The following is a 20345-nucleotide window of genomic DNA, read 5'->3' as shown; positions in this document are numbered from 1 at the left end:
AGGAAGCTGGCCCAGTCTTTCCAGCACACCAAATCCCTGCCAGTGTTTCTGCCAGTGTTCCCTGCCAGTGCCAGGGTCTTTTCCATCTGATTTAGGTGGGAAGTTGCTAAAATGCAGATTCCGGAGCCCCCCAGACCTGCTGAATCGGATTACTGGGGGGGGGAACCCTAGAACTGTGTGTGTGTATGGGGGGGTCACCAAGCATCCTAAGGGTTGAGAAACACCTGAAAGGTGGGGGGAGGGGCAGGGGAGAGCCGCAGACAGGGGAAAGGAAGCAAAGGGAGAAAAGTTAGATACCCACCCCCCCACCCCAGACACACTTGTTGGAAATAGCAGACAACACTCCAGAGGGGAAGAGGCTGTTGCCAGGGATGGGGAATAAAGGGTGGAGGAGTCAGAGGGAGGTCGCGGAGACCCACAGGGGTGGGGACACTGCAGCAGTGAGACCCAAGGTAAGCAGCCACAAGCGGAAACAGACACTTGCAAGGTGTTCCCCACCCTCGTGGGGATTTGAGACCCCAGACCTCTGGACGTGGGATGTGGACACGCCGGAAGAGTCTTCTCGGTTTCTGGGGTGGGGGCTCAGGCAGCAAGCCTCGCCTGCAGGGACGCGCGGCCCTCCCGGGAGGCCACAACACAGACGTGAGGATACTCACCCATCAGTCCCGAGCCAGAGCCCTCCCCTCCCCTCCCCTCGGAACTGGGCTCGGGTCCCGCACCCGCCTGACCTTCTCCCTCCCTCCACCCCCCCAGCCCCCGGTCTCAGCTCATCTGCATAAAGTTCCAATTAACACGTTTTCCCTCAGCTATTTACGATCCCTGAACTCGCTCCCAGCTCGGGAGCTGGCTTCCCGCCGCCCCCTCGCCCCTCGGAGTGCGGCCCCCGTAACCCTAGAGCCCCGGGCGGCTCGAGGCGGCCTTGACCCCGCCGGCCGGGCGCGCGCCAGAGGAGGGCCAGGGATAAGGGGCGCGCCCTGGGGCGGCGGGCGGTGCAGCCGGGGGCCGCCGCAGGCCAGAGGCCAGGCTCTCCGGGAAAAGGCCGGCGCTACCCCCCTCTTCCTGGGAAGAGATGGGGAGGGGGGCTTCTCCTGGGAGACTCAGGGCGTCGAAATTCCTCGTTCCTCATCCTCCGGCCCCCGCACCCCTCCTTCCCCCCCCCCCCCAACCCGCCACGTACCCTCTCCCCTCCCCAGCCATCTGTTCCACTCGGCAGCGCCGCGACAAACACGGCTCCAGCTCGCTTCCGCCCCTGCCCAGCCCCCTCCCCAAGCTCTCCACCCCTCCCCCGGGAGGCCGGGATTTCTGCCGGCAACGCCCACCCCGTCCGAAGCCCCAGCTGGGCTTCGGCCGACGTCTGGACCCACTCCTTCCGTCTGGGCATCTGTGGGGGTGCAGATAACGCTTGCAAGGGTGGGGGTCGGGAAGGCATGAGATCTCAAAGGAGGGCAGTGCAAGCCAGGGTAGGAGTCTGGGGGTCGAAGCCCGGGAAGGACCCACCCGTGGGGAGGCTGTGTGTGGGGAGGGGTGTGGGGGGCTCCCTTCCAGGCTCGCCGCCCCCTCCCACCCCTTCCATCGCATCCCGGACACAGCCCCGCAGCGCCGCCTGCTGGGCACACCCAGCCCCCGGCCCACATACCTTGCTTCCTCTTCCAGCCAGCACCCGGGTTGGGTGGGATCTATCTCTCGCGATCGCTTGCGATCGCCCTCCACCAGATTACTTGGAAAGTCAAGGCGCGGGATGGTGAGCAGTGAGACCCAGGTAGGCCCTCCGGGAACCCGCCCAACCCGTTGGTGGGTGCTGTCCAATTCTGGTTTAGAATGTTGCAAAAAGGGAACTGTGTTAGAAGCCAGGAGTCTGGGCTACAGTAGCCAGGGATCTGCTATGTGACTTTGTCAAGTCTCCAGACCCCTCTGGACGTGTTTTCTCATCTATGAAATGGGTGGATTAGTCTGTTCCATTAACCTCTAAAGATAATTTAGGACAAAGAGGCAGTTCATCTGTGATACTGTCTTCAGCACTAACATTTGAGGGTTCTCCAAAGTTACACACACACACACACACACACACACACACACACACACCCGCGGGTGTATTGGGGTGGGGGAGATGAGCAACGCTTTTGAGGTCACTCTCAGCCCTGTGAGGACAGCTGAGCTGGGCTGAGAAGCTTGGGACCTCCTTTCTGTCCCTAACCGCCCTGGCAGGCCTGTGGTTAGGACTCAGCAGTCAGAGTGTCCAAGTTTCAAGCTCAGTTCCACACCTACCAACCGTGTGCCCTTGGTCTTGTGCTTTAACCTGTCTGGGCTTTCCTCAACCTACAAAAACAGTGTGAAGACAGTAACCTCTTGGGCTATAGTTAGGACGAAATGAGATAACCTGTGAAGTACAGGCAGATTCTCAACAAATGTCAGCGCCCCTCCCTGCAACACCCCCCCCCCCCCCCCCCCGCCCCCGCTCCATTCTGTGACTTGCTCTAGCCTCTAAGGCTGCTGTCCCAGGGACATAAAGAGGTGTCGGCCTGGAATAAAAAAGGTGGAAGTTCCTGGAGGGTCCCTCATTCTCAAAGATGGTGTCTTTACCTTTGTGATTTTAAAGCCTCATTTCGATGTTAAAAATAAGTATAAATATAGTAGAAAGTGGAGCTCAAAATTTGCATAAGTTTTAAGATAAAACAGGAGACTATAAAAAAGTGTAAATTTCAACAAACCTCCAGCATTCTAAGGGATTATTTCTAAAGCATCCTGCCCCGATCCCCCTGTACAGACAAAAGCAACCTGCTGGCTGTACCTCAAACCATGGGAAATGGGGGAGCAGGAGCAGAGGGCAGGATGTGGGCTCCCTCCAGACACTAAGGGCAGGGATGGTTAAGCAGAGGGAGGTGAGGCAGACAGCCAGAGGTGGACAGGCTGGCACTTCAGGTGTCCTACTTAATGCCCAGCCAAGCCTGGGTGGGGGAGAGGGATGGGAGTGTGGGAAAACACCCCCCCCCCCCCCAACAAAGATACAGGCACACACCAGCCAGTCTCTCACTTCCCTTTTTATTTCCTCTAAGACCTACAAAAGGCAGTACCAGGGAGGGAACCTGCCCTCCGGCCCTGAAGGGGCTTACCCACCCCCCCCCCCCCAATACCCCATCCAGGACACAGCCACCACCTCAGGCCCCTTTCCTCGAGGGGAAGGTTGTTTCGTCCACACACACACATTCACACGCACGTGCACACAAACACGTACATGTGCATGTGTACGCATGCCCGGTCTCTGGGCGTCGCATAGCTGGAACCCTAGGGGTAACCTGTTTGTTGATCCCACAAGCCGCCAGGAAGCACCAGGAGGTGGGCCCCTAGGATGAAGGCCCAGAGGCAAGACAGCCCGCATCCTGGTCTCCTCCAGTCTGAGGAGAAAGAAGGCCCAATCCTTCTAGCACAGGGCTGTCTTCAGTCAGTGGAGCATTATTGCTTTGGGGAAAATTTTTTTTAGTTCTTTTTTTTTTTTTCCTTTTAGCAAGTCCCTACAAAAATAGAACTTCTCTTGGTATTTATAAATCCACGGCCCAGCTCTGTGCGTATGTCACAGGTAGAAAAGCCATATGAGGCATTGCTGGAAGCCGAGCTACCCAGCCTGAGTGGCGGGGCCCAGGCTGTGGACAGACTGGTGACTGCAGGGCGGCCCGCCGACAGTGAAGCTTCTTGTCCTCCCGCTTTTAGGTAATTTGGCCTTAATAAAGTACCTGGGGTATAGTCTGTTGGGGAATTGCCCTCGACAGGCCCTCTGGGAAAAGAACCATTAGGGAAGAAAATAAGGTTCTGCAAGAAATTGAGCAGCTTTGGGGCGCCTGGGTGGCTCAGTCGGCTAAGCGTCCGACTTCGGCTCAGGTCACCATCTCACTGTCCGTGGGTTCCAGCCCCGCGTCGGGCTCTGTGCTGACGGCTCAGAGCCTGGAGCCTGTTTCAGATTCTGTGTCTCCCTCTCTCTGACCCTCCCCCATTCATGCTCTGTCTCTCTCTGTCTCAAAAATAAATAAACGTTAAAAAAAATTAAAAAAAAAAAAAAAGAAACTGAGCGGCTTTACGTTTAGCCCTTGCCGTCCCCTATGGAGACTCCTCCACTTGCAGGAAGGATGGCCTCATGCATTTGCCAGCAAAGAGGGCCTGTAAAGGAGAGACATATGGATTTGAGACATATGGATATGGATTTGCCCCACTCGGGCAACTAAGGAGTGTATCTCTGGGCACAGGTGACTTCAACCCCTAGGCCCACCTGGCCCCCCGGAGGCATTCCAGATGGTGACTGAACCTAGTCAGTTAAGGTACAGAATGGTTCCTTAGTTCCTAGGTGCCTTGTCTCTCTGAGAATGTGTGAGGCATGGGTTTCTAAGGCCCTATCGGCCCCTTCCTGGCACCTCGGACTGAGGGAAACACATTGTTCTTCTGGCCTCTTGTGGTTAGGAGGTCATGTCCCCGTAACTGTTCCACTTGAGGCGTCGAGAAATGGAGGGCCTTTCACGAGAACAGCAAAGCAAATGCTTTGTAGATTATAGATAAACGCAGATGCATAATGGAATACGGTAAGAAATTAATCAATAATCAAAGGGTATGCGGGAACTTTATGAGAAAATCGCCACGTTATTTCTTAAAGGTTGACTACACGTAGGAACATTTTTAAAATTAGGCGATGTTAGAAAAACATAGATGACGAATGCTCCAAGGAAATCACTAGCACATATCGTGCCACGTCTGCTACAATAAATCGGCCAGTTCAACACACTGCTGTTGTCTGTGTCCGTTTTTATTTTAGTTTTTTATTCTAGTTTTGTTTTATTTTCACTTTTTCGCCAACGCCGTTCATCCTTCGGGAACCCCTGGACCTGCTGGAGCCGGACTCCGGCAAGGCATTCCCTTTGGTAGCTCAGGCCTTGGCCTGTCATCCGGGTCCCTTGGCTGCAGGGGTCTAGGCAGTCACCTCGGAGCTTCCAAGCACCTTCTTTGGGCCCTCCCAGTCGGTGGCGTACTCCCTCTGGAGCTGGGCACGGTAGTAGAAGAGGTAAGAAGGCAGCAGGAATCCCAGGAGTGAGAATAACAGGAGGCCCAGATTCACCTTTAGGGCAAGGAGAAAGACAAGAGTCAAACAGGTACCCGCTTCCCCCCATCACCCTCAAGGGCCCTCCCATTTAACCTTCAGCAGAGAGGAGAAGGCAGCCATTTGTACTCAGGTCGTGGGCCACAATGATAAATATAGCTAGCGCTTCCAATGTTCAGTCACTGTTCCACCAATATCTCATTTAATGTTCAACGACCTCGTAAAGTTTCTTAGCCTAGTTGGAACCCTGGCTGAGGCTGGTGCCCACACCAGCTGGCGCCCTCTGGGGAGCTACTGAGGCAGTCTGGTCTACTTTCTGACATGGAAGCTTCTGGGCTGGGAACCATGACCTCTGAGGATGCTGACAAGGGGATCCCATTGCGGGTGCTGAGAAGAGACTCGAAGGCAGTTAAAGGAGCCAAGGCACGCAGCCGGAGGACAGGAGGCCCAGGGCAGTGGCCCTCACGTGCACTGGGCCACGGTCCACACCCGGCTCTGCCTTTCTCGCTGTGTGACTTTGGGCAAATCGCCATGACTCTAAGTCCCTCCTCAGGGCTGTCAGTACCTGGTGAGCATTCACTAAAGGGTGGCTACGCTTTCTCCATCATTGTTGTGGGAGAAAGGTTATGGGACAGGTGGCCCCACAGGGCAGACAGAAGGTCAGCTTTAGGGAGGCAGATGTCAGTTCTGGGTAAGGAAAAGCCCTTCTGACCATACCAATGGCTGCTGCCCCATCACTGAGGGTGTTGAGAGGGTTTGTTGGAACCCCTTTCCAGAGGTGCTGGAGAAAGGATCCATGCACTGGGTGAAACTGGACTGCATCAGAGCTAGGCCACTTCACAAGGCACCCGGAGGCTTAGCACAAAGATACTCCTGGGCCCAGGGTGAGGGATGCTGATGCGGCTGGCTGGGGAATCTGTATTTTTAACGTGCTGTGACGGGTTGTGAGGGACAGCCAGCTGGGGAGACCCCAGATCAGAGACCTTCAGTCTGAGAGATGAGTGAGGGATTCTGTCACCTCGAAGCCCCTCCCCCTCAGCCCCCTGGAAAGGGGCTCCTGCTCTCCACCCCCACGCCACCCGCAGTTCTCACCCAGAAGGGCTCTCCTTTCAAGGGTCCCACCATGGCCATGAAAAGCGGCTGCTGGAGCAGGGCAAACACAGCACTGATGAGGGACTGCAGACCCGTCAGCGTCCCAAAGTGGTTGGACGGGAACCTGTCAAGAAGAGGTAGGCCAGTTAGGACGGGCACGTGGCCCTCTCCAGTCCAGCCCCCTGTGCCAGACTCCCCCCCACCCCCAGGTTAGGCGGGCAGGGTGGAACTTAAGAGCCTCTTTGCAGGGCACCTGGGTGGCTCAGTCAGTTAAGCATCCGACTCCTGATTTTGGCTCAGGTCTCGATCTCACGGTTTGTGAGTTCGAGCCCCACATCGGGCTCTGTGCAGACAGTGTGGAGCCTACTTGGGATTCTCTCTCTCTCTCACTTGCTCTCTGCCCCTCCCCGACTTGTGCGCGCACACGCACGCTCTCTCTCCCTCCCTGTCTCCAAATAAATAAATAAATAAATAAACTTTAATTAATTAAAAAAAAAAGCCTCTTTGCCTGTGCTTTCTAGACTCTGCCTCAAAGCTGTGTGCTGCGGCTTCGGGGCCACTAAGCTGGCTTCTGCCAAGTACTATCTGTGTGATAACAGCAAGTTATGCATTCTCTCGGAGACCCACTTCCTCCACTAATAACCGAGATAGCACTGACCTCGCTGGGCGGTTCATTTATTCTTTTGACAAGGATTCACTGAGTTCCCACGTGCCAGGTGCCATTCTAAGGTGCATGCACATTCAGCACTGAACCGAACCCTTGTAGAGGTGGCTTTCTGGTGGGGCCGGTGTCAGTCAGACAACGAGCAAGATACACACATAGATTGTTGGCTGGTGAAGGGAGCCAAGGAGAGATGTAGGGTGGAGAAAGCAGGTGGGGGCGTCCAGGGGGCTGCCACCGTGGACAGGATGGCCAGCAGAGGCCTCACTGACAAGGGGACCCTGGGTACGGACCTGGAGAAGGTGAGGTAACTGTGGGCCTTGCAGCTATCTGGAGGGAGACTGTTCTAGAAAGAGGGAACAGGAAGTGCAAATGGCCTAAGTAGGGGACACACTTGGGGTTTCTGAGAAATGAAGAGGCCGCAGCAGAGTGAGAGAAGGGGGAAGGGGGGTGAAGAGAGCAGACAGGGCCCGGGGTTGGGGAGTGGGGGAGCTAGAACTTGTAGGGCCTGTTAAGCCATAACAAAGCCTCTGGCTTTTTCTCAGAAACAAGGCAGGAAGCCATGGAGTGACAGAAAAAGACTTATGTCCCAGCAGGTGTCTCCAGCCCCTGTGTTAAAAATAGACCAAGGGAGGGGGCACCTGGGTGGCTCTGTCAGTTAAGCATCAGACTCTTGGTTTCAGCTCAGGTCATGACTTCATGGTTTGTGAGTTTGAGCCCTGCATCAGGCCCCATGCTCACAGCACAGAGCCTGCTTGGGATTCTCTCTCTCCCACTCTCTCTGCCCCTCCCCTGCCCGCTCTATCTCTCTCAAAATAAATAAATAAACTTAAATAGACCGAGGGAGGCGAGAGCAGATGCAGGGACCCGGCCAGGAGCTGCTGCGCCCAGCCAGGGCAGGGGGGTGGCGGTGGAGACAAGGAGAGGGTCGCATTCGGGGTCTGTGGACAGCGGGACCGCGGAGGCTAGACATGGAGTGTGAGGAAGGGAAGAGCCAAGGCTCACTCCAAGTCTCCAGCCTGAGCAGGTGAAGGAGACGGGCTGCCCTCTGCTGACCCTGGTCAGGTGTCCTGCACCACGCCTGCCATTGAAGAAGCCCCTGGTAACGGTGACAACTGTCACTGCCGTTGCTCATTACACACCCCGGGGAGTCCCTCAGCAGCACTGGCAGTGGAAACCAGAAGGGTGAGGGGAGAGGGAACCGGGGACTGCTCCAGATGGAGCAGGAGAGTCATAAGGCAGGCTGCAATCTGGAAATTTCTACAGGGCTGACGGGGGAGAGAGGAGAGCAGACGTAGGACCAAGGCACGTGGGTTGGGCGGGGGGGGGGGCTCAGTTGGTTAAGCGTCCAACTTCGGCTCAGGTCATGATCTCACGGTTCCTGAGATCGAGCGCTGCGTTGGGCTCTCTGCTGTCAGCACGGAGCTGGTTTCGGATCCTCTGTCTCCTTCTCTTTCTGCCCCTCCCCAGCTTGTTCTCTCTTTCTCTCTTTCTCAAAATAAATAAACTTTAAAAAAAAAAAGAAGAAGAAGAAGGAGAAGGAGAAGAAGGAGAAGGAGAAGGAGAAGGAGAAGGAGAAGGAGAAGGAGAAGGAGAAGGAGAAGAAGAATCCTGGCTTCCTCTAAGGGAGGACCCCCTGGTGGCAGGCTACCTTTGAAGAGGCAGGGACCCCACCACCCAAGATGAGATGCCGGGAGAGGGCAGCCCCACCACCAGCCCACCAGGTGGCCTCCCAGCTCCCCACCGACTCCAAGAGGTCAGCACTCCTGGGAGGCAGCGGAGAGGGGCATGACGGGGTGGGCGGGGCCATTTCGACTGTGCTCGGGGATTCTTCGGGTTTTGGGGGAGGAAGCGGCTGACTCACACTGCAGCGTAGAGGCTCCCACAGGCTGAGTGGAAGAAACCTCGAACCACGGTGTGCAGGATAAAGGTCACGTACTGAAACCAAGAAGAGAGAGGGAAGAGGTGAGAGCAGGTGTGGAGGCCGGAGGCAGGATGGGGAGGGTGGCCGGCGACCGAAGCCGCGCGGAGCCCTTACCCACCCGATCCCTGGAATACCCCCCCGGGGGGCCCCAGAGACCCAGAAGACAGACCCAGAGGACAAGAACCTGGCTTCCTGGAAGGCAGGCATGGGGCGAAATGGCCCTTCGGAGGGGTCCTGGGAGGCAGGGAGACGGGGGAGGACAGAGGTGGGTACCTGGAGGTGTAAGCTATTGACGAGGCAGGTGACACCAAACCCCACCAACAGAAAGTTGGTCAGGGTGAAGGCGTTGATGGCATTGGTGATCTTCTGGATCTTGCGGTAGCGCGGTCTGGCCGACCTGGTGGCGACCCCATCCCTGAGGAGAACAGGATGTCACCGGCTGCTGCCTCCACGTCCCCAGCAGCTGCCTGGTTCCCCGCCTGGCCTTCCCCTCTTCTCCTGGGCCTCTGCCGTGGGGGCGACAAAGGCAGCAAACCACTCCCCCAACCCTGTGTTCCTCAAAGCGTGGCTCCCCCACCTTTTACCCCAGCATCACCTCAGGGCTTTCTTTAAAATGCAGATTCCAGGCTCCCACCCCAGAATCTCAGAGGCTGGGCCCAGGAAGCTGCATTCTGACAAACAGCCCAGGCACGTCTCACGCACACTGAAGCCTGAGAATCAAGGATAGGAAGGAAGGTGGCGAACCGGAAGCTCTCACACTGTCTCCAATCGGACGCCTCTATGGAAGCATCTCTGCCCATCAGCCTGGACAAAAGTAGATGCCACTCCGGGGACAGCAGATTGGCCCCGGACTACCCAGCAGGCCCCTCTCTGGCACACTCCAGGGGAGAGGCCAGCAGGCCGAGATGCTCATCTATCCTAGACAGACGACCCTGCCATCAGGGGCCATGGGCAGGGTGCCCGGGCTGGAGTACCGATGCTGGGGAGGGAAGCCACGAGATTGTTCCTTAGCTGCCTTCTCTCCTGTCCTCTCAGGACAAACAGGAACTATTTGGATTAACACAGAAAGAACCCAGAAGACCCGGGCTCAAGACCCAATTGTGGTCTCCAGCCAACAAGATGGGCCTCATTGGCCCCACCTCCTGCTACCCATGTCCTGTGTAGTCCCGTCCTACACTGTACCAGTTACTCTGGACGACCCACAGAATATGACAGAAACAATGGAATGTCACTTGTGAGATTTCGCTGTGAAGGACACAGAAGCTTCTGTCTTTGTCTCCCTCCCTTAGACCCCTTGCTGGGGGAAGCTGTTCTGTGGTGAGCAGCCCTCGGGACAGACCCAGGTGGAGAGGGGCCAAACCTCCTGCCAAGAGCCACCTGAGTGAGCTCAGGAACAGATTCTCTGACCTCGGTCAATATCTCAGATATCTGTAGGCCTGGCTGACAGCTGGAGAGCCTGCGGTGGTCTGAATGACTGTGTCCCCCCGAAATTCACATGCTAAAATCCTCATGCCCAACCTGGCAGTATTAGGAGGTGGGGGTCTTGGCGGGTGATTAAATCACGAGGGGAAAGCCCTCATCATGGGATTCGTGCCTTTATAAAGGAGGCCCCACCGAGCTCCCTATTCCTTAGGCCATGTGAGGACACAGCAAGAAGATAGCCGCCCAGAAAAAGGTCCTCGGTCAACCACTGGCTCCCTGATCTGAGGCTTCCAGGCTCCAGAACGGTAATAAGTAAGTGTCTATTGTTTTTAAGCCACCCAGTGTGTGGTATTTTGTCACACCAGCCCAAACAGACTCAGACAGACAGACCCTGAGCCAGAACGCCCAGCTAAGTCATTCCCAGATTCCTGACTCAGAAACTATACCAGACAAGAAACGTTAGCTGTTTAAAGATGCCCAGCTTTGGGGCTAATCTGTGATACAGCAATAGATGCCTGATATTCCAACTCTCTCTCTTTCTAGCCATAAGAAGGCTTTTGAGTATACCCTTTACAACATAGGTTCCGGAACATGCTACTACTGCGATCTTGGGTAAGTTGCTTAACCTTTCTGCGTGTCAGCTTTGTGAAGTGAGGATAACATACCTCCCTCAGAGAGCTGTTGTAGGACTCCGTAAGACAATGCAAGGTGCCTAGTGCACGGTCAGCACTCGACCTCAGCTATCCTTATGATCAAGTGAGCTATGCCCACCTTAGCCTTAGTTTCCTCATCTGTAAAATGGGGAGATATTCCTGCTCTCCCAGGGCTCTCGGGAGAAGGAAATGAGAAGCCGGGTGTGAAAGCACATGAAAAACAAAAAGCTGTCACCATCCCTATACAGGTCACCTGGCGTTTCCGAGGGCACTGCCCTCAGTGGGGGCGTCCACACAGTCCTTGATCCGCCAGTCCATGATGTAGCCAATGAGGGGGCAGGTGAGAAGGCACAACAGCTGCATGGCCCCAAAGATGGAGGAGTAGAACCCAACTGGGCAGGACGGGAAGAGAAGTGGAGTCAGGAGCTGGCACGAGCAAGGCCAGCAGCCCGGTGGGCACTGTCACCCACTTCCAGTGTAGGAGAAGCAGTGCCAGAATAGCCCCCCTCTGACCCCCAGATTCTCAGATGCCCCAAATGCCCAGAGTTACAAGGCTGGGCCCAGGCTCCCTGTGGAGTGGGCACCAGTGGGGCGGGTGTGGGCCAGGCCCCCAACTTCTATCCCCCTACCTGTCTCTGCCGCCCTTTTTCTCAGGATGTCCGTCTCTGTTGGGGGGTGGGGGGAGAAGCCAGAGTGAGAGGAGCCCGCCAAGGTGACCCTCCTGTGCCCCCAGCCCCCAGTGGGCTCAGCAGCACCTCACCATGCTCCTGACCACCAGTCACGAGGTACTCCAGCATCTTGTTCATGGCGGCCATGTAGAAGATGACCCTCAGCTGGGTCATGCCCATGGTGAGAAGGCTCCACAGGAAAATGGGGGAACAGAGGCTCTGGCGGAAGGGGACAGACTCTGGAGAGACAGCAGAGGGCGCCCCTGAGCCCCAGATCTTCCATTTCCCTCCAACTGTCCCAGCTGATGCAGTTCTAGAGGGGCTCAGCCACTCACTGAGTGACTCTCAGGGGATTGGTTCCTTCAGAAACGAGGGCTCAGATTCACTGGCCTCCAAGTTCTTGCCCAGTTTAATACTGATCTCAACAGAACGTTTTCAGCTGCCCGCTGGGTGTATACCTTGGTGTGGTAATAACTCTAGCTACTATTTATTAAGCACCTTCCCATTTACCAAAAGTGAACAACAACCCTGTCCTCGGCACGTTCTGCAGATGAGGAAATTGACCCAGTGACTTGCTCAAGCTCACAGGGCTGGAAGCTGCAGGTCGGCTGGACTCAGCTCATGGCTGCCACCACTCTGCCACGGGAGGCTCCGCGGGGGTGGGGGTGGGGGGTCATACCCTCACGACTGCACAGCCTTGTGCCATTTACAGAGCTGCCATATCCACGGCTCCGTTTAAGCCTCACAGCTAACTTCCCCCTCCAGTGCGCATGATGACTGCTAGTTTCAGAGATAAGGAAAGCCAGAACAGGCTTAAGTGATCTGCCCAAGTCACACAGCCTGCAACTGGGGAGCCGGACTCCCCATCTCCTGACTCCAGGGCAGGTGCACCTGCCGATCATCTGGGAGCTGACACCTTGGGAAGCGGCTCAGGCAGGTGGCTGCAGATCCTCTTCCAGCCAGCAGGGGGAGCCAGCCAGCCAGCCGGGCGCTGGAGGGCCTCGCAGCTGGCTCAACCTGGCGGCACCTGATGCAAGGGGCTCAGAGGCTGTAGCCCTGATGAAACCAACCGTCCCACAGGCCTGGAGATCCTGCCCCATTCTGGAAGCTCCTCCCCCCCTCCTTCACGCAGGAATCCAACAGAGTACCCCCGAGTCTGAACTTGTAGAGTTCTCTGAGCTCTGATTTCCCCTCATTCTGTAAATGGGGATCAAACCTCACCTATTTACATCATGGGGTGTTGGGTATAGAGCACAAGGGGAGAGAACGAGTGCTCACTAATAAGCATGAGGACCCACCCCACCTGTCACCCAAGGCTGGCCCCTTGACCAGACACTCACTCTCAGGAGGGCTTTCTGAGATGCCACGAACATCCTGGGATGAGATGAAGACTTCAGCCCCGTCCTCCAGGCTGGGGGCCTTCTGGCTCAGCCGCTGGCCCACAATGGTCACATGGGTGTAGAAGCGGTCACCTGTCACCTTGTGATCGAGGGCCAGTCCGCTGAGCTTGATCTTCTTCCTGCCAGCAGCCGGGCCAGGGAATGTGGGAACCAGCCACGCAGAGCCCACCCTCGACAGCCTGCCCAAGGGGTCCATCCCAGTCTGCCCTAGGGGTGCCGTGCAACCCTTTACCTGGCGCTGGCTGACATGCCCACTGACAAGCTGCCTAGTGCAGGCTCGCATCTGTCACTCGGAACCTGGGCCAGGGGCCGGCTTAGCACCCAGTAAGTGAAGGGTGGGCGAGTCCTTTTTCACTTGGGCTGTTGCCATGGAGGCAGCATTAAGAATTCAGACTCTGGAGGGGCACCTGGGTAGCTCAGTTGGTTAAGCGTTCCACTTCGGCTGAGGTCACGATCTCACCGTTGGTGAGTTGGAGCCCCATGTCGGGCTTTGTGCTGACAGCTCGGAGCCTGGAGCCTGCTTTGGATTCTCTGTCTCCCTCTCTCTGCCCCACCCCTGCTTGCACTCTGTCTGGGTCTCTCAAAATTGAATAAATGTTAAAAAATTAAAAAAAAAAAAAAAAAAGAATTCAGACTCTGGAGGGGCGCCTGGATGGCTCTGTTGGTTAAGCTTTCAACTTCGGCTCAGGTCATGATCTCACGGCTTTTTGAGTTTGAGCCCCACGTTGAGCTGTGTGCTGACAGCTCAGATTCTGTGTCTCCCTCTCTCCCTGCCCCTCCCCCACTCCGTCCCTCCCTCTCTCTCTCAAAAATAAATAAACATTAATAAAAAAAAGTTTTTTTAATGCTTATTTATTTTTGAGAGACAGAGAGAGACAGAGTGTGAGCGGGGGAGGGGCAGAGAGAGAGAGAAAGACACAGAATCTGAAGAGGCTCCAGGCTCTGAGCCCTCAGCACAGAGCCCAACGCGGGGCTCGAACTCAAGCCGTGAGATCATGACCTGAGCTGAAGTCAGACGCTCAACTGACTGAGCCACCCAGGCGCCCCCAAAAAACTTTTTTAATAAAAACAAACAGGGGCGCCTGGGTGGCGCAGTCGGTTGAGCTTCCGACTTCAGCCAGGTCACGATCTCACGGTCCGTGAGTTCGAGCCCCGCGTCGGGCTCTGGGCTGATGGCTCAGAGCCTGGAGCCTATTTCCGATTCTGTGTCTCCCTCTTTCTCTGTCCCTCCCCCGTTCATGCTCTGTCTCTCTCTGTCCCAAAAATAAATAAACGTTGAAAAAAAAAATAAAAACAAACAAACAAAAAACCAAAGAATTCAGACTCTGGAGTCAGAGAGCCTGGTTCCAATCTTTAATTTGCCCCCTTCAGTGGTTGGACTTGAGGAAAGTCACTTTGTTCCCTGAACTTCTGTTATGAATGGAGTTAATAAAAGAACCCACTAACAGGACTGTGGAGGGTGGTAGGACTGCTAAGCACAGGGCCTGGCCCGAAGCAGACACTCAAATATCAGCTTTTTGACAGGCACCCCATGTGCTTCCTTGTGGAACATCTCCCCTGACCCCACTGAACTGATAGGGGGTGGGGAAAAGTCAGCATTCAGGCTGTCCTACAAAGGGTGGGGTATTTGAGTCTTTGTATCCCCCTCCTGGGACCGTATGACACATGGCACTGTTGCTGGGGTCCCTCCTACTCTGTTCCCGTCCTCCAAACTCAGAAAGAGTAACAGTGGCGGTGTTTTGACCGCCCGTTATGTGCCACGTCTACTCAAACGCTTGTCGGTGGGGAGGATCACGCCCATTGTACAGATGAGAAAGCAGAGGCCAAAGCTGATTCTGTCCATTGTATTACCGCCCCCCACTCCCCACCCACCCCTCCCTCCACAGGGAGGGGAGTCCCCCTCATCACACAGCCCTCCACAGCCACTCACGTGTAGTTGACTTCCTCAGGAGCAGGAAAGGCTTCGCTGGGCCAGTTGAGGGCACAGTTCAGAAAGATGAGGCAGGCCAGGCCCGACCACGTGAACATGATGACCACGAAGGACACGCCAGCGTCATAGATCAGCTGTGGAAGGAGGGGCAGGCCCATGGGCCACCTGGCCTCACCTCTCCCAGCCCAAGGCAGAGCCCAGGCCTCAGGGACCCTAGACAAGGTCTCTTCTACCCCATTCCTTGCGCCTGATTTGCAGATGGGAAGTGGAGGCCGGAAGTTAAGAGACCCAGGAGACCACCATCCTCTCCCCTTTTCACCCCGGCCCCCTAACGAGACGTGAAGTAATACCCCCCCCGCCCCCCCCCCCGCCCCGGGTGCTGAAGGTCTTTGGAATGTCAATTATTATCGGAAAAGGGCACACAAGCCTGCCTGTGACTCCACGCACATGTTGGCTTCCACACAAACATGCCGTTGCATTTTATGTACAAAAGAGAAAAAGTAATGCTCTAGGTTTACCAGGCCTGTGTGTATCTTGCCCCTTCCTGGCACCTTCCCTGAGGGAAAGACAAACCCAACCGAGAAGCCTTATCTCACCTTTCACAGGTGTTCCCAGAGAGGACAACTGGGAGCGTGGGCGTGTGCGCATGTCCAAGAGCACTGCCCAAGGCCTTCCAACCCAAGTGGGCTGGGAACTGATTGGGATTCTGTGCCAATGCGTCAGCCCTCTACTGGGGAAGCCAGGTACCTAGAGATGGTGTCCCTGCTCTTGTCCTCCCTGCCTGGGACGACTGACATCTGCCCCCTCCTCAGGCTCCTGCCCAGAGCTCCAGTGCTGCCTGGGAAAATTTCTGCTCCTCCTCAGCCTTGGGCCTTGAGGCTCTCTTCTTCTCTGGGGGACAGGACAGAGCTTCAAAGAACCACATCTCCAAGTGAGTGGGTGTTAAGATCTGCCTCCTCAAACCCCTCCCACCCCCCATGCCTGCTGCTACCTGAACAACTGACGGCCACTTCCACCCATGCACTCTCAAACTCCTTTGGGGGCACCCAGTAAGTGCCTCCTAAACTAACAAACTTCACTGCCCATGGTGGAATCTGAAGGGCATCCTATGGCCCAGTTGAAAGCACGCTTTGCTATCATTTGATATCAGAGGAAGGCGTGAGGCCCCAAGCTTGCCCCCAAGCTAGAACTCAGGCCTTCCGGCTCTAATTCTGCCAGGCTGATTTGTTCAGGCTGTAGCCTGATATGGACTAACTTCATGACCTTGGACCAAGGCAACAAGCCTCTCCAGGGCAGGTGAAGGAAATGTGGCTGGAAAAGTGGTTGAGGCCAGAGAGATCAAGCGCACTGAATGTCTGTAAAGAGGACGGAGGGACTTGATTCTGTCAGTGAAGCAGGGCAGGTGTGTGAGCCAGGCCTCCAACTAAAATCATTCTGGAAGTCACGTGAAGGACAGACCAGAGAGGGGAAAGGTCCGAGGCAGGGAGACCAGCTGGGAAGGCTTGAGCTAGCCCAGAAGAGAGGACGAAGGCCTGGCCTAGGATGGCAGGAAAGGAAAGGAGGCAAGCAGGGAGACCCATTGGCCAGCGGCAATGCCTGGGCCCCTCCCATGACACTTCAGTGCTTGCCCCACGGTGGTGGGGCCTGACCTCTGCCTGGCAGGAACAACGGTTCCCAGGCATGCCAGCCACTCACCCAACGCCACCTAGTTTCTCTAGGCAAAAAGAAAACCCAGGTGACCTCACTGGTCCCCCGCCCCAAACAGGTCCAATACCTTGATTCCTGGGAACGTGATGGCAGAAGAGGCATAGGAGCCGATCATGAGGGCCATGAACGTAGACCGCAGGTTCCCAAACATGTTGGGCAGCTGAGGGCGGGAAGCAGTACCGGTAAGCTGAAGGACCCTGACACTGCCCAGGGTACCCCTGGCCCAGTCAATGGGACTAAGCCTCGATGCACCCCACCCCGCAGCCCTCAAAGTGAGCTCCAGGAACACCAGCCTCAGGAGAGGCAACAGAAAAGCTCAAAGGCAAAATCACGGGAAATTGGCTAACACCCTCCCTCCCACAGACTCCCAATGCACTTGAGCATCTCAACGGTTCCCAGAAGTGCCCTCAAAGAACACTTTTGTCAATTCCGCTCGAGCCCAGGGTTTCCCAAGTTAGTTGTTCGTGGAGCCCTTCTGTTTTGTGACGCCTCTTAATAACCCACGGAATGGGTGTTTAAGAAACACTGATCTAGCGCAACTCATTTGACAGATAAGAAAACTGAGGCCCAGTGAGGGAAAGAAATGTACTCAAGTTCACAGAGCTCCTTAATGACTTTCTCCCCTGTTCTGGCAACCCCGGCTCTATCCCGGACCCCAAGGCTGTGACCATGGCTGGCTCTGTAATGAGCCCTCCTGGGTGGCCCCAAAGGCACAAGTCACAGGAGGTGCCAGGGAGGGAAGGGGAGATGTAAAGGAGGGGGCAGGGGCAGGCCAGGTGACCAGGAGAAGTGGCTCTGACGTGCACAGCAGGCCAAGAATCGCCACCAGGAGAGAACTGATCATATGTTCTGCTCTCTGGCCTGAGCCAGGCCCTCCGGGGAGGAGAAAGCAAAGTCATGCTGCCCTTTGTGTACATCCCCCTCTGGCCCCACCATCCCCCCCCCCCCCCAGGTCAACAGAGCCCATAGCTGGGAAAGGCCTTAGATGCCACGCAACACTTCAACCCTCTCCACAGAGGAGAAAACCCGCAGAGAGCGGAGTCCTCCACCAACTTCCAAGCGGCTGTGAAAAGGGGGTGGGACCAGGCTGACCCCCGCTGGGGTAGAGGTTTCCCAGGCACCTGGTATCTGCAAGGCACGCTGCCAAGGACACCAGGGAAAGTGCCAGGGAGAGCTGCCCGGACCCCTGGCGCCCCCGCCCCAGGGTCTCGGGGGCGCTTGTCTCGGCCCAGCAGGGCGGCGCCGGGGTGGGGGGGGAGGGCGCGAGGCCGGGCTAACGGGGGCGAGGGGCTGGGCAGCACTGGAGGTCCTGGCGGTCCTGGCTCGGGTCTGTCTTGGCGGGCGAGGGCAGAGGCCCGGGGCGGGGGCGGGGCAGGCGCCGGGCCCTGCCATTGGCTGGAGATTATTGGCGGCGGGGCAGGGGGAGGAGCGGCGGGCGGGCGGCGGGCGCAGAGCCTAGGCAGGCAGGGGCAGGGTCCGAGGTTGCGCACCGCGCAGCGCGGGGCAGGGCAGGGCACAGAGAGGAGAAGGGATCTAGGGCCCCAGCCAAGCTGCACAGCGTGGAGAAGGGGCTTGGGGGGGGGGGGGGGCGGGGAGGAAGGGATCCGCTTCCTTGGAGAGTTGTGAAACGTCCCGGGCTGGAATTAAAGGCGGCTGCTGGGTGAGGTGAAATTCAGCCAAAAACACCCAGTTTGGCGGTCAGGACGGGTCAGGGCGGCCCTCATCCGAGATAAACAGCCCCGAGGCTGGCCCAGCCAGGAACCCCTCCCCCACCACACACTCATCAGCCTTTAACCCTTACACTCACATACAGAGACACACACACTTAGAGCAACACACACACAAAGCCACACACATTTGCAGGAGGCGGAGTCATGTGGAAAAAGCTGTTTCTGTAGGTCCAGCACGGTCAAGTGTCGGCAATTTGACGTGGCTTAACCTAATACCCCCACGAACACATTCACCTGCGCACGCCCTTGCCCATCTAGAGCATCACACACACACACGCACACACACACGCACACGCTGCTCCTACCGTGTCACTATCTGCCACACTGCCCAGCTTTCTTTTCTTTCCAGCACTTCCGACTACTGACAGAATTTATTAGTTTACTTGTTGGGAGAAGGCTGCCTCTTCGCCCAACCCCGGAACGGAAGTTCCAGAAAGGTGAGGAAGTCAGCAGTTCTGTTTGTGCTGTCCCCCCAGCGCCTAGAACCGAGGCCAGCAGACATTGTGTGCTGGGGACACACGCACCCCCCAACACCCACACTCTCACACAGCGTCACATCCCCACGGACACAGCCTCACGTCCACCCTCAGTGGCAGCCCGCACACGCCTCTGCTCTGGGTCCACTGGCTCCTCCCTCACCCGCTGTCCCCCTCACTCTCCTCTACTCCCACCCCCACGCCAGGGTGCCCCCTGCCAAGCGGGGCCTGTCACACTCACCGTGAGTGAAGAGAACGTTAAGCAGATGCCACCAAAGCCATTCAGGGACAGCGCCAGGAATATCAACGGAGACAGAACTGGGAAGGGGAGAGCGATGGGTCAGGGCATTTGGGGGGCTGTGGGAGGTCAAGGGCAGGAGCCGGGATGGCAGGCGATCTGCCTTCATCCCACCCATTCTTTTCCTGTGGGCGGCGAGAGGTCAAACGACTCACCTCTGGTGTCCCGAGAGGCCAGGGCCATGAGGGCGCAGGACGCGGCGAAGCTGGCACTGTGGAGACCCAGGGAAGGAGAAGGGGTTGCCCGCGAACACCCTGAGCCTCCCCTCCCCCCTGCAGCACCAGCCTTGCCTTCCTGCCCCCCCCTCACCTGCCAACCAGCCGCGTGGGCCGGGGGCCAAAGCGGTCCATGAGGATCCCCAGCGGCAGGGTCGTGGCGCTGAGCACGAAGGAGCCGATGGTGAAGCCCAGGTTGAGCATCTCTTCCTGGCGGTCACAGCTCAGCCACTCCCGCTGCTCATCCTGGGTGGTGTTGGTGGCGTTCTCAGCTGGGGAGGCAAGGGAAGGCTCAGCACGTGACAGCCGGGAGCAGCCGGGCGCAGGAGACAAGGGCCCGGGGTCCGGGGACCTGAGCTCAAGTACCACGCTTAGGGCTCACTGCCAACCAGGCGACTTTGAGGGTGGCCTAGAGCCACATCTACTCTGGTGAGGACTCGTCCTCAAGGTAAACTGCCCACTTGGAGTCGTGACAAGTTAATAAAAATGGTTAATGGTGAGGGAAGGAAAGTGATTCACTTCACTCAGTGCTCACTGAATCACGAGGTGGTTGCTCCCCTGCCCCCTCTCTGTTACCTAAGCATCACTGCCAAGGGCACACTCAGGGCGCACCAGAGGCAGACAGACCAGGGTCGAAATTGCCACCACCCGTACCAACTGGGCAACCTTGGACAAGTAACTCCCTCTCTCTGAGCCACAGGCCCTTAGCCTGTAAAAGGGAGCAGAAGATGCCTAAGCCAGAAGTTCCTTAGAAGATTCCGCGGGGGGGGGGGGGGGGGGGGGGTAGGCTCTGAGATGGCTCAGCCGTTAAGCTTTCAACTTCAGCTCAGGTCATGATCTCATGGTTCATGAGTTCAAGCCCCACATCGGGCTCTCTGATGTCCATGCAGAGTCTGTGTCTGCCTCTCTCTCTCTCTCTCTCTCTCTCTCTCTCTCTCTCTTTCTGCAACTCCCCTGCACTCTCGTTCTCTCTCAAAAATAAATAAATGTTAAAAAAAAAAAAAAGAGTCAAGACTCTTGATCTCAGGCTCATGAGTTCAAACCCCACATTGGGCAGTGCTTCCGTTAAAAAAAAAAAGTGAAAAGTGACAG

The 20345-nt window shown here is 56.7% G+C and overlaps 1 protein-coding gene across 10 annotated transcripts in view; it reads right to left on the bottom strand.

Annotated features, from left to right (window-relative positions):
* Window positions 1-4768: 4768 nt before the first annotated feature.
* The window catches only part of SLC43A1 (solute carrier family 43 member 1), a 32865-nt gene continuing 17288 nt past the window's right edge, over window positions 4769-20345 (bottom strand). For all 10 annotated transcript variants that reach the window (XM_078433489.2, XM_078433490.2, XM_078433488.2 and 7 more), the window contains 13 exons: window positions 19348-19525; window positions 19194-19249; window positions 18982-19058; window positions 16602-16694; window positions 14828-14961; window positions 12838-13016; window positions 11590-11736; window positions 11459-11494; window positions 11083-11221; window positions 9028-9169; window positions 8695-8768; window positions 6170-6293; window positions 4769-5095 (listed from right to left, as the gene is read on the bottom strand). In XM_078433489.2, the coding sequence (XP_078289615.1) occupies window positions 4949-5095; window positions 6170-6293; window positions 8695-8768; window positions 9028-9169; window positions 11083-11221; window positions 11459-11494; window positions 11590-11736; window positions 12838-13016; window positions 14828-14961; window positions 16602-16694; window positions 18982-19058; window positions 19194-19249; window positions 19348-19525 (1526 nt within the window). In that variant the 3' untranslated portion in view covers window positions 4769-4948. The remainder of the gene's footprint in view (window positions 5096-6169; window positions 6294-8694; window positions 8769-9027; window positions 9170-11082; window positions 11222-11458; window positions 11495-11589; window positions 11737-12837; window positions 13017-14827; window positions 14962-16601; window positions 16695-18981; window positions 19059-19193; window positions 19250-19347; window positions 19526-20345) is intronic.

Source organism: Panthera onca, chromosome D1 (assembly GCF_046562875.1).
Source record: "Panthera onca isolate mPanOnc1 chromosome D1, mPanOnc1 haplotype 2, whole genome shotgun sequence".
Lineage (NCBI taxonomy): Eukaryota > Metazoa > Chordata > Mammalia > Carnivora > Felidae > Panthera > Panthera onca.
This window is presented reverse-complemented; position numbering and strand designations above follow the sequence as displayed.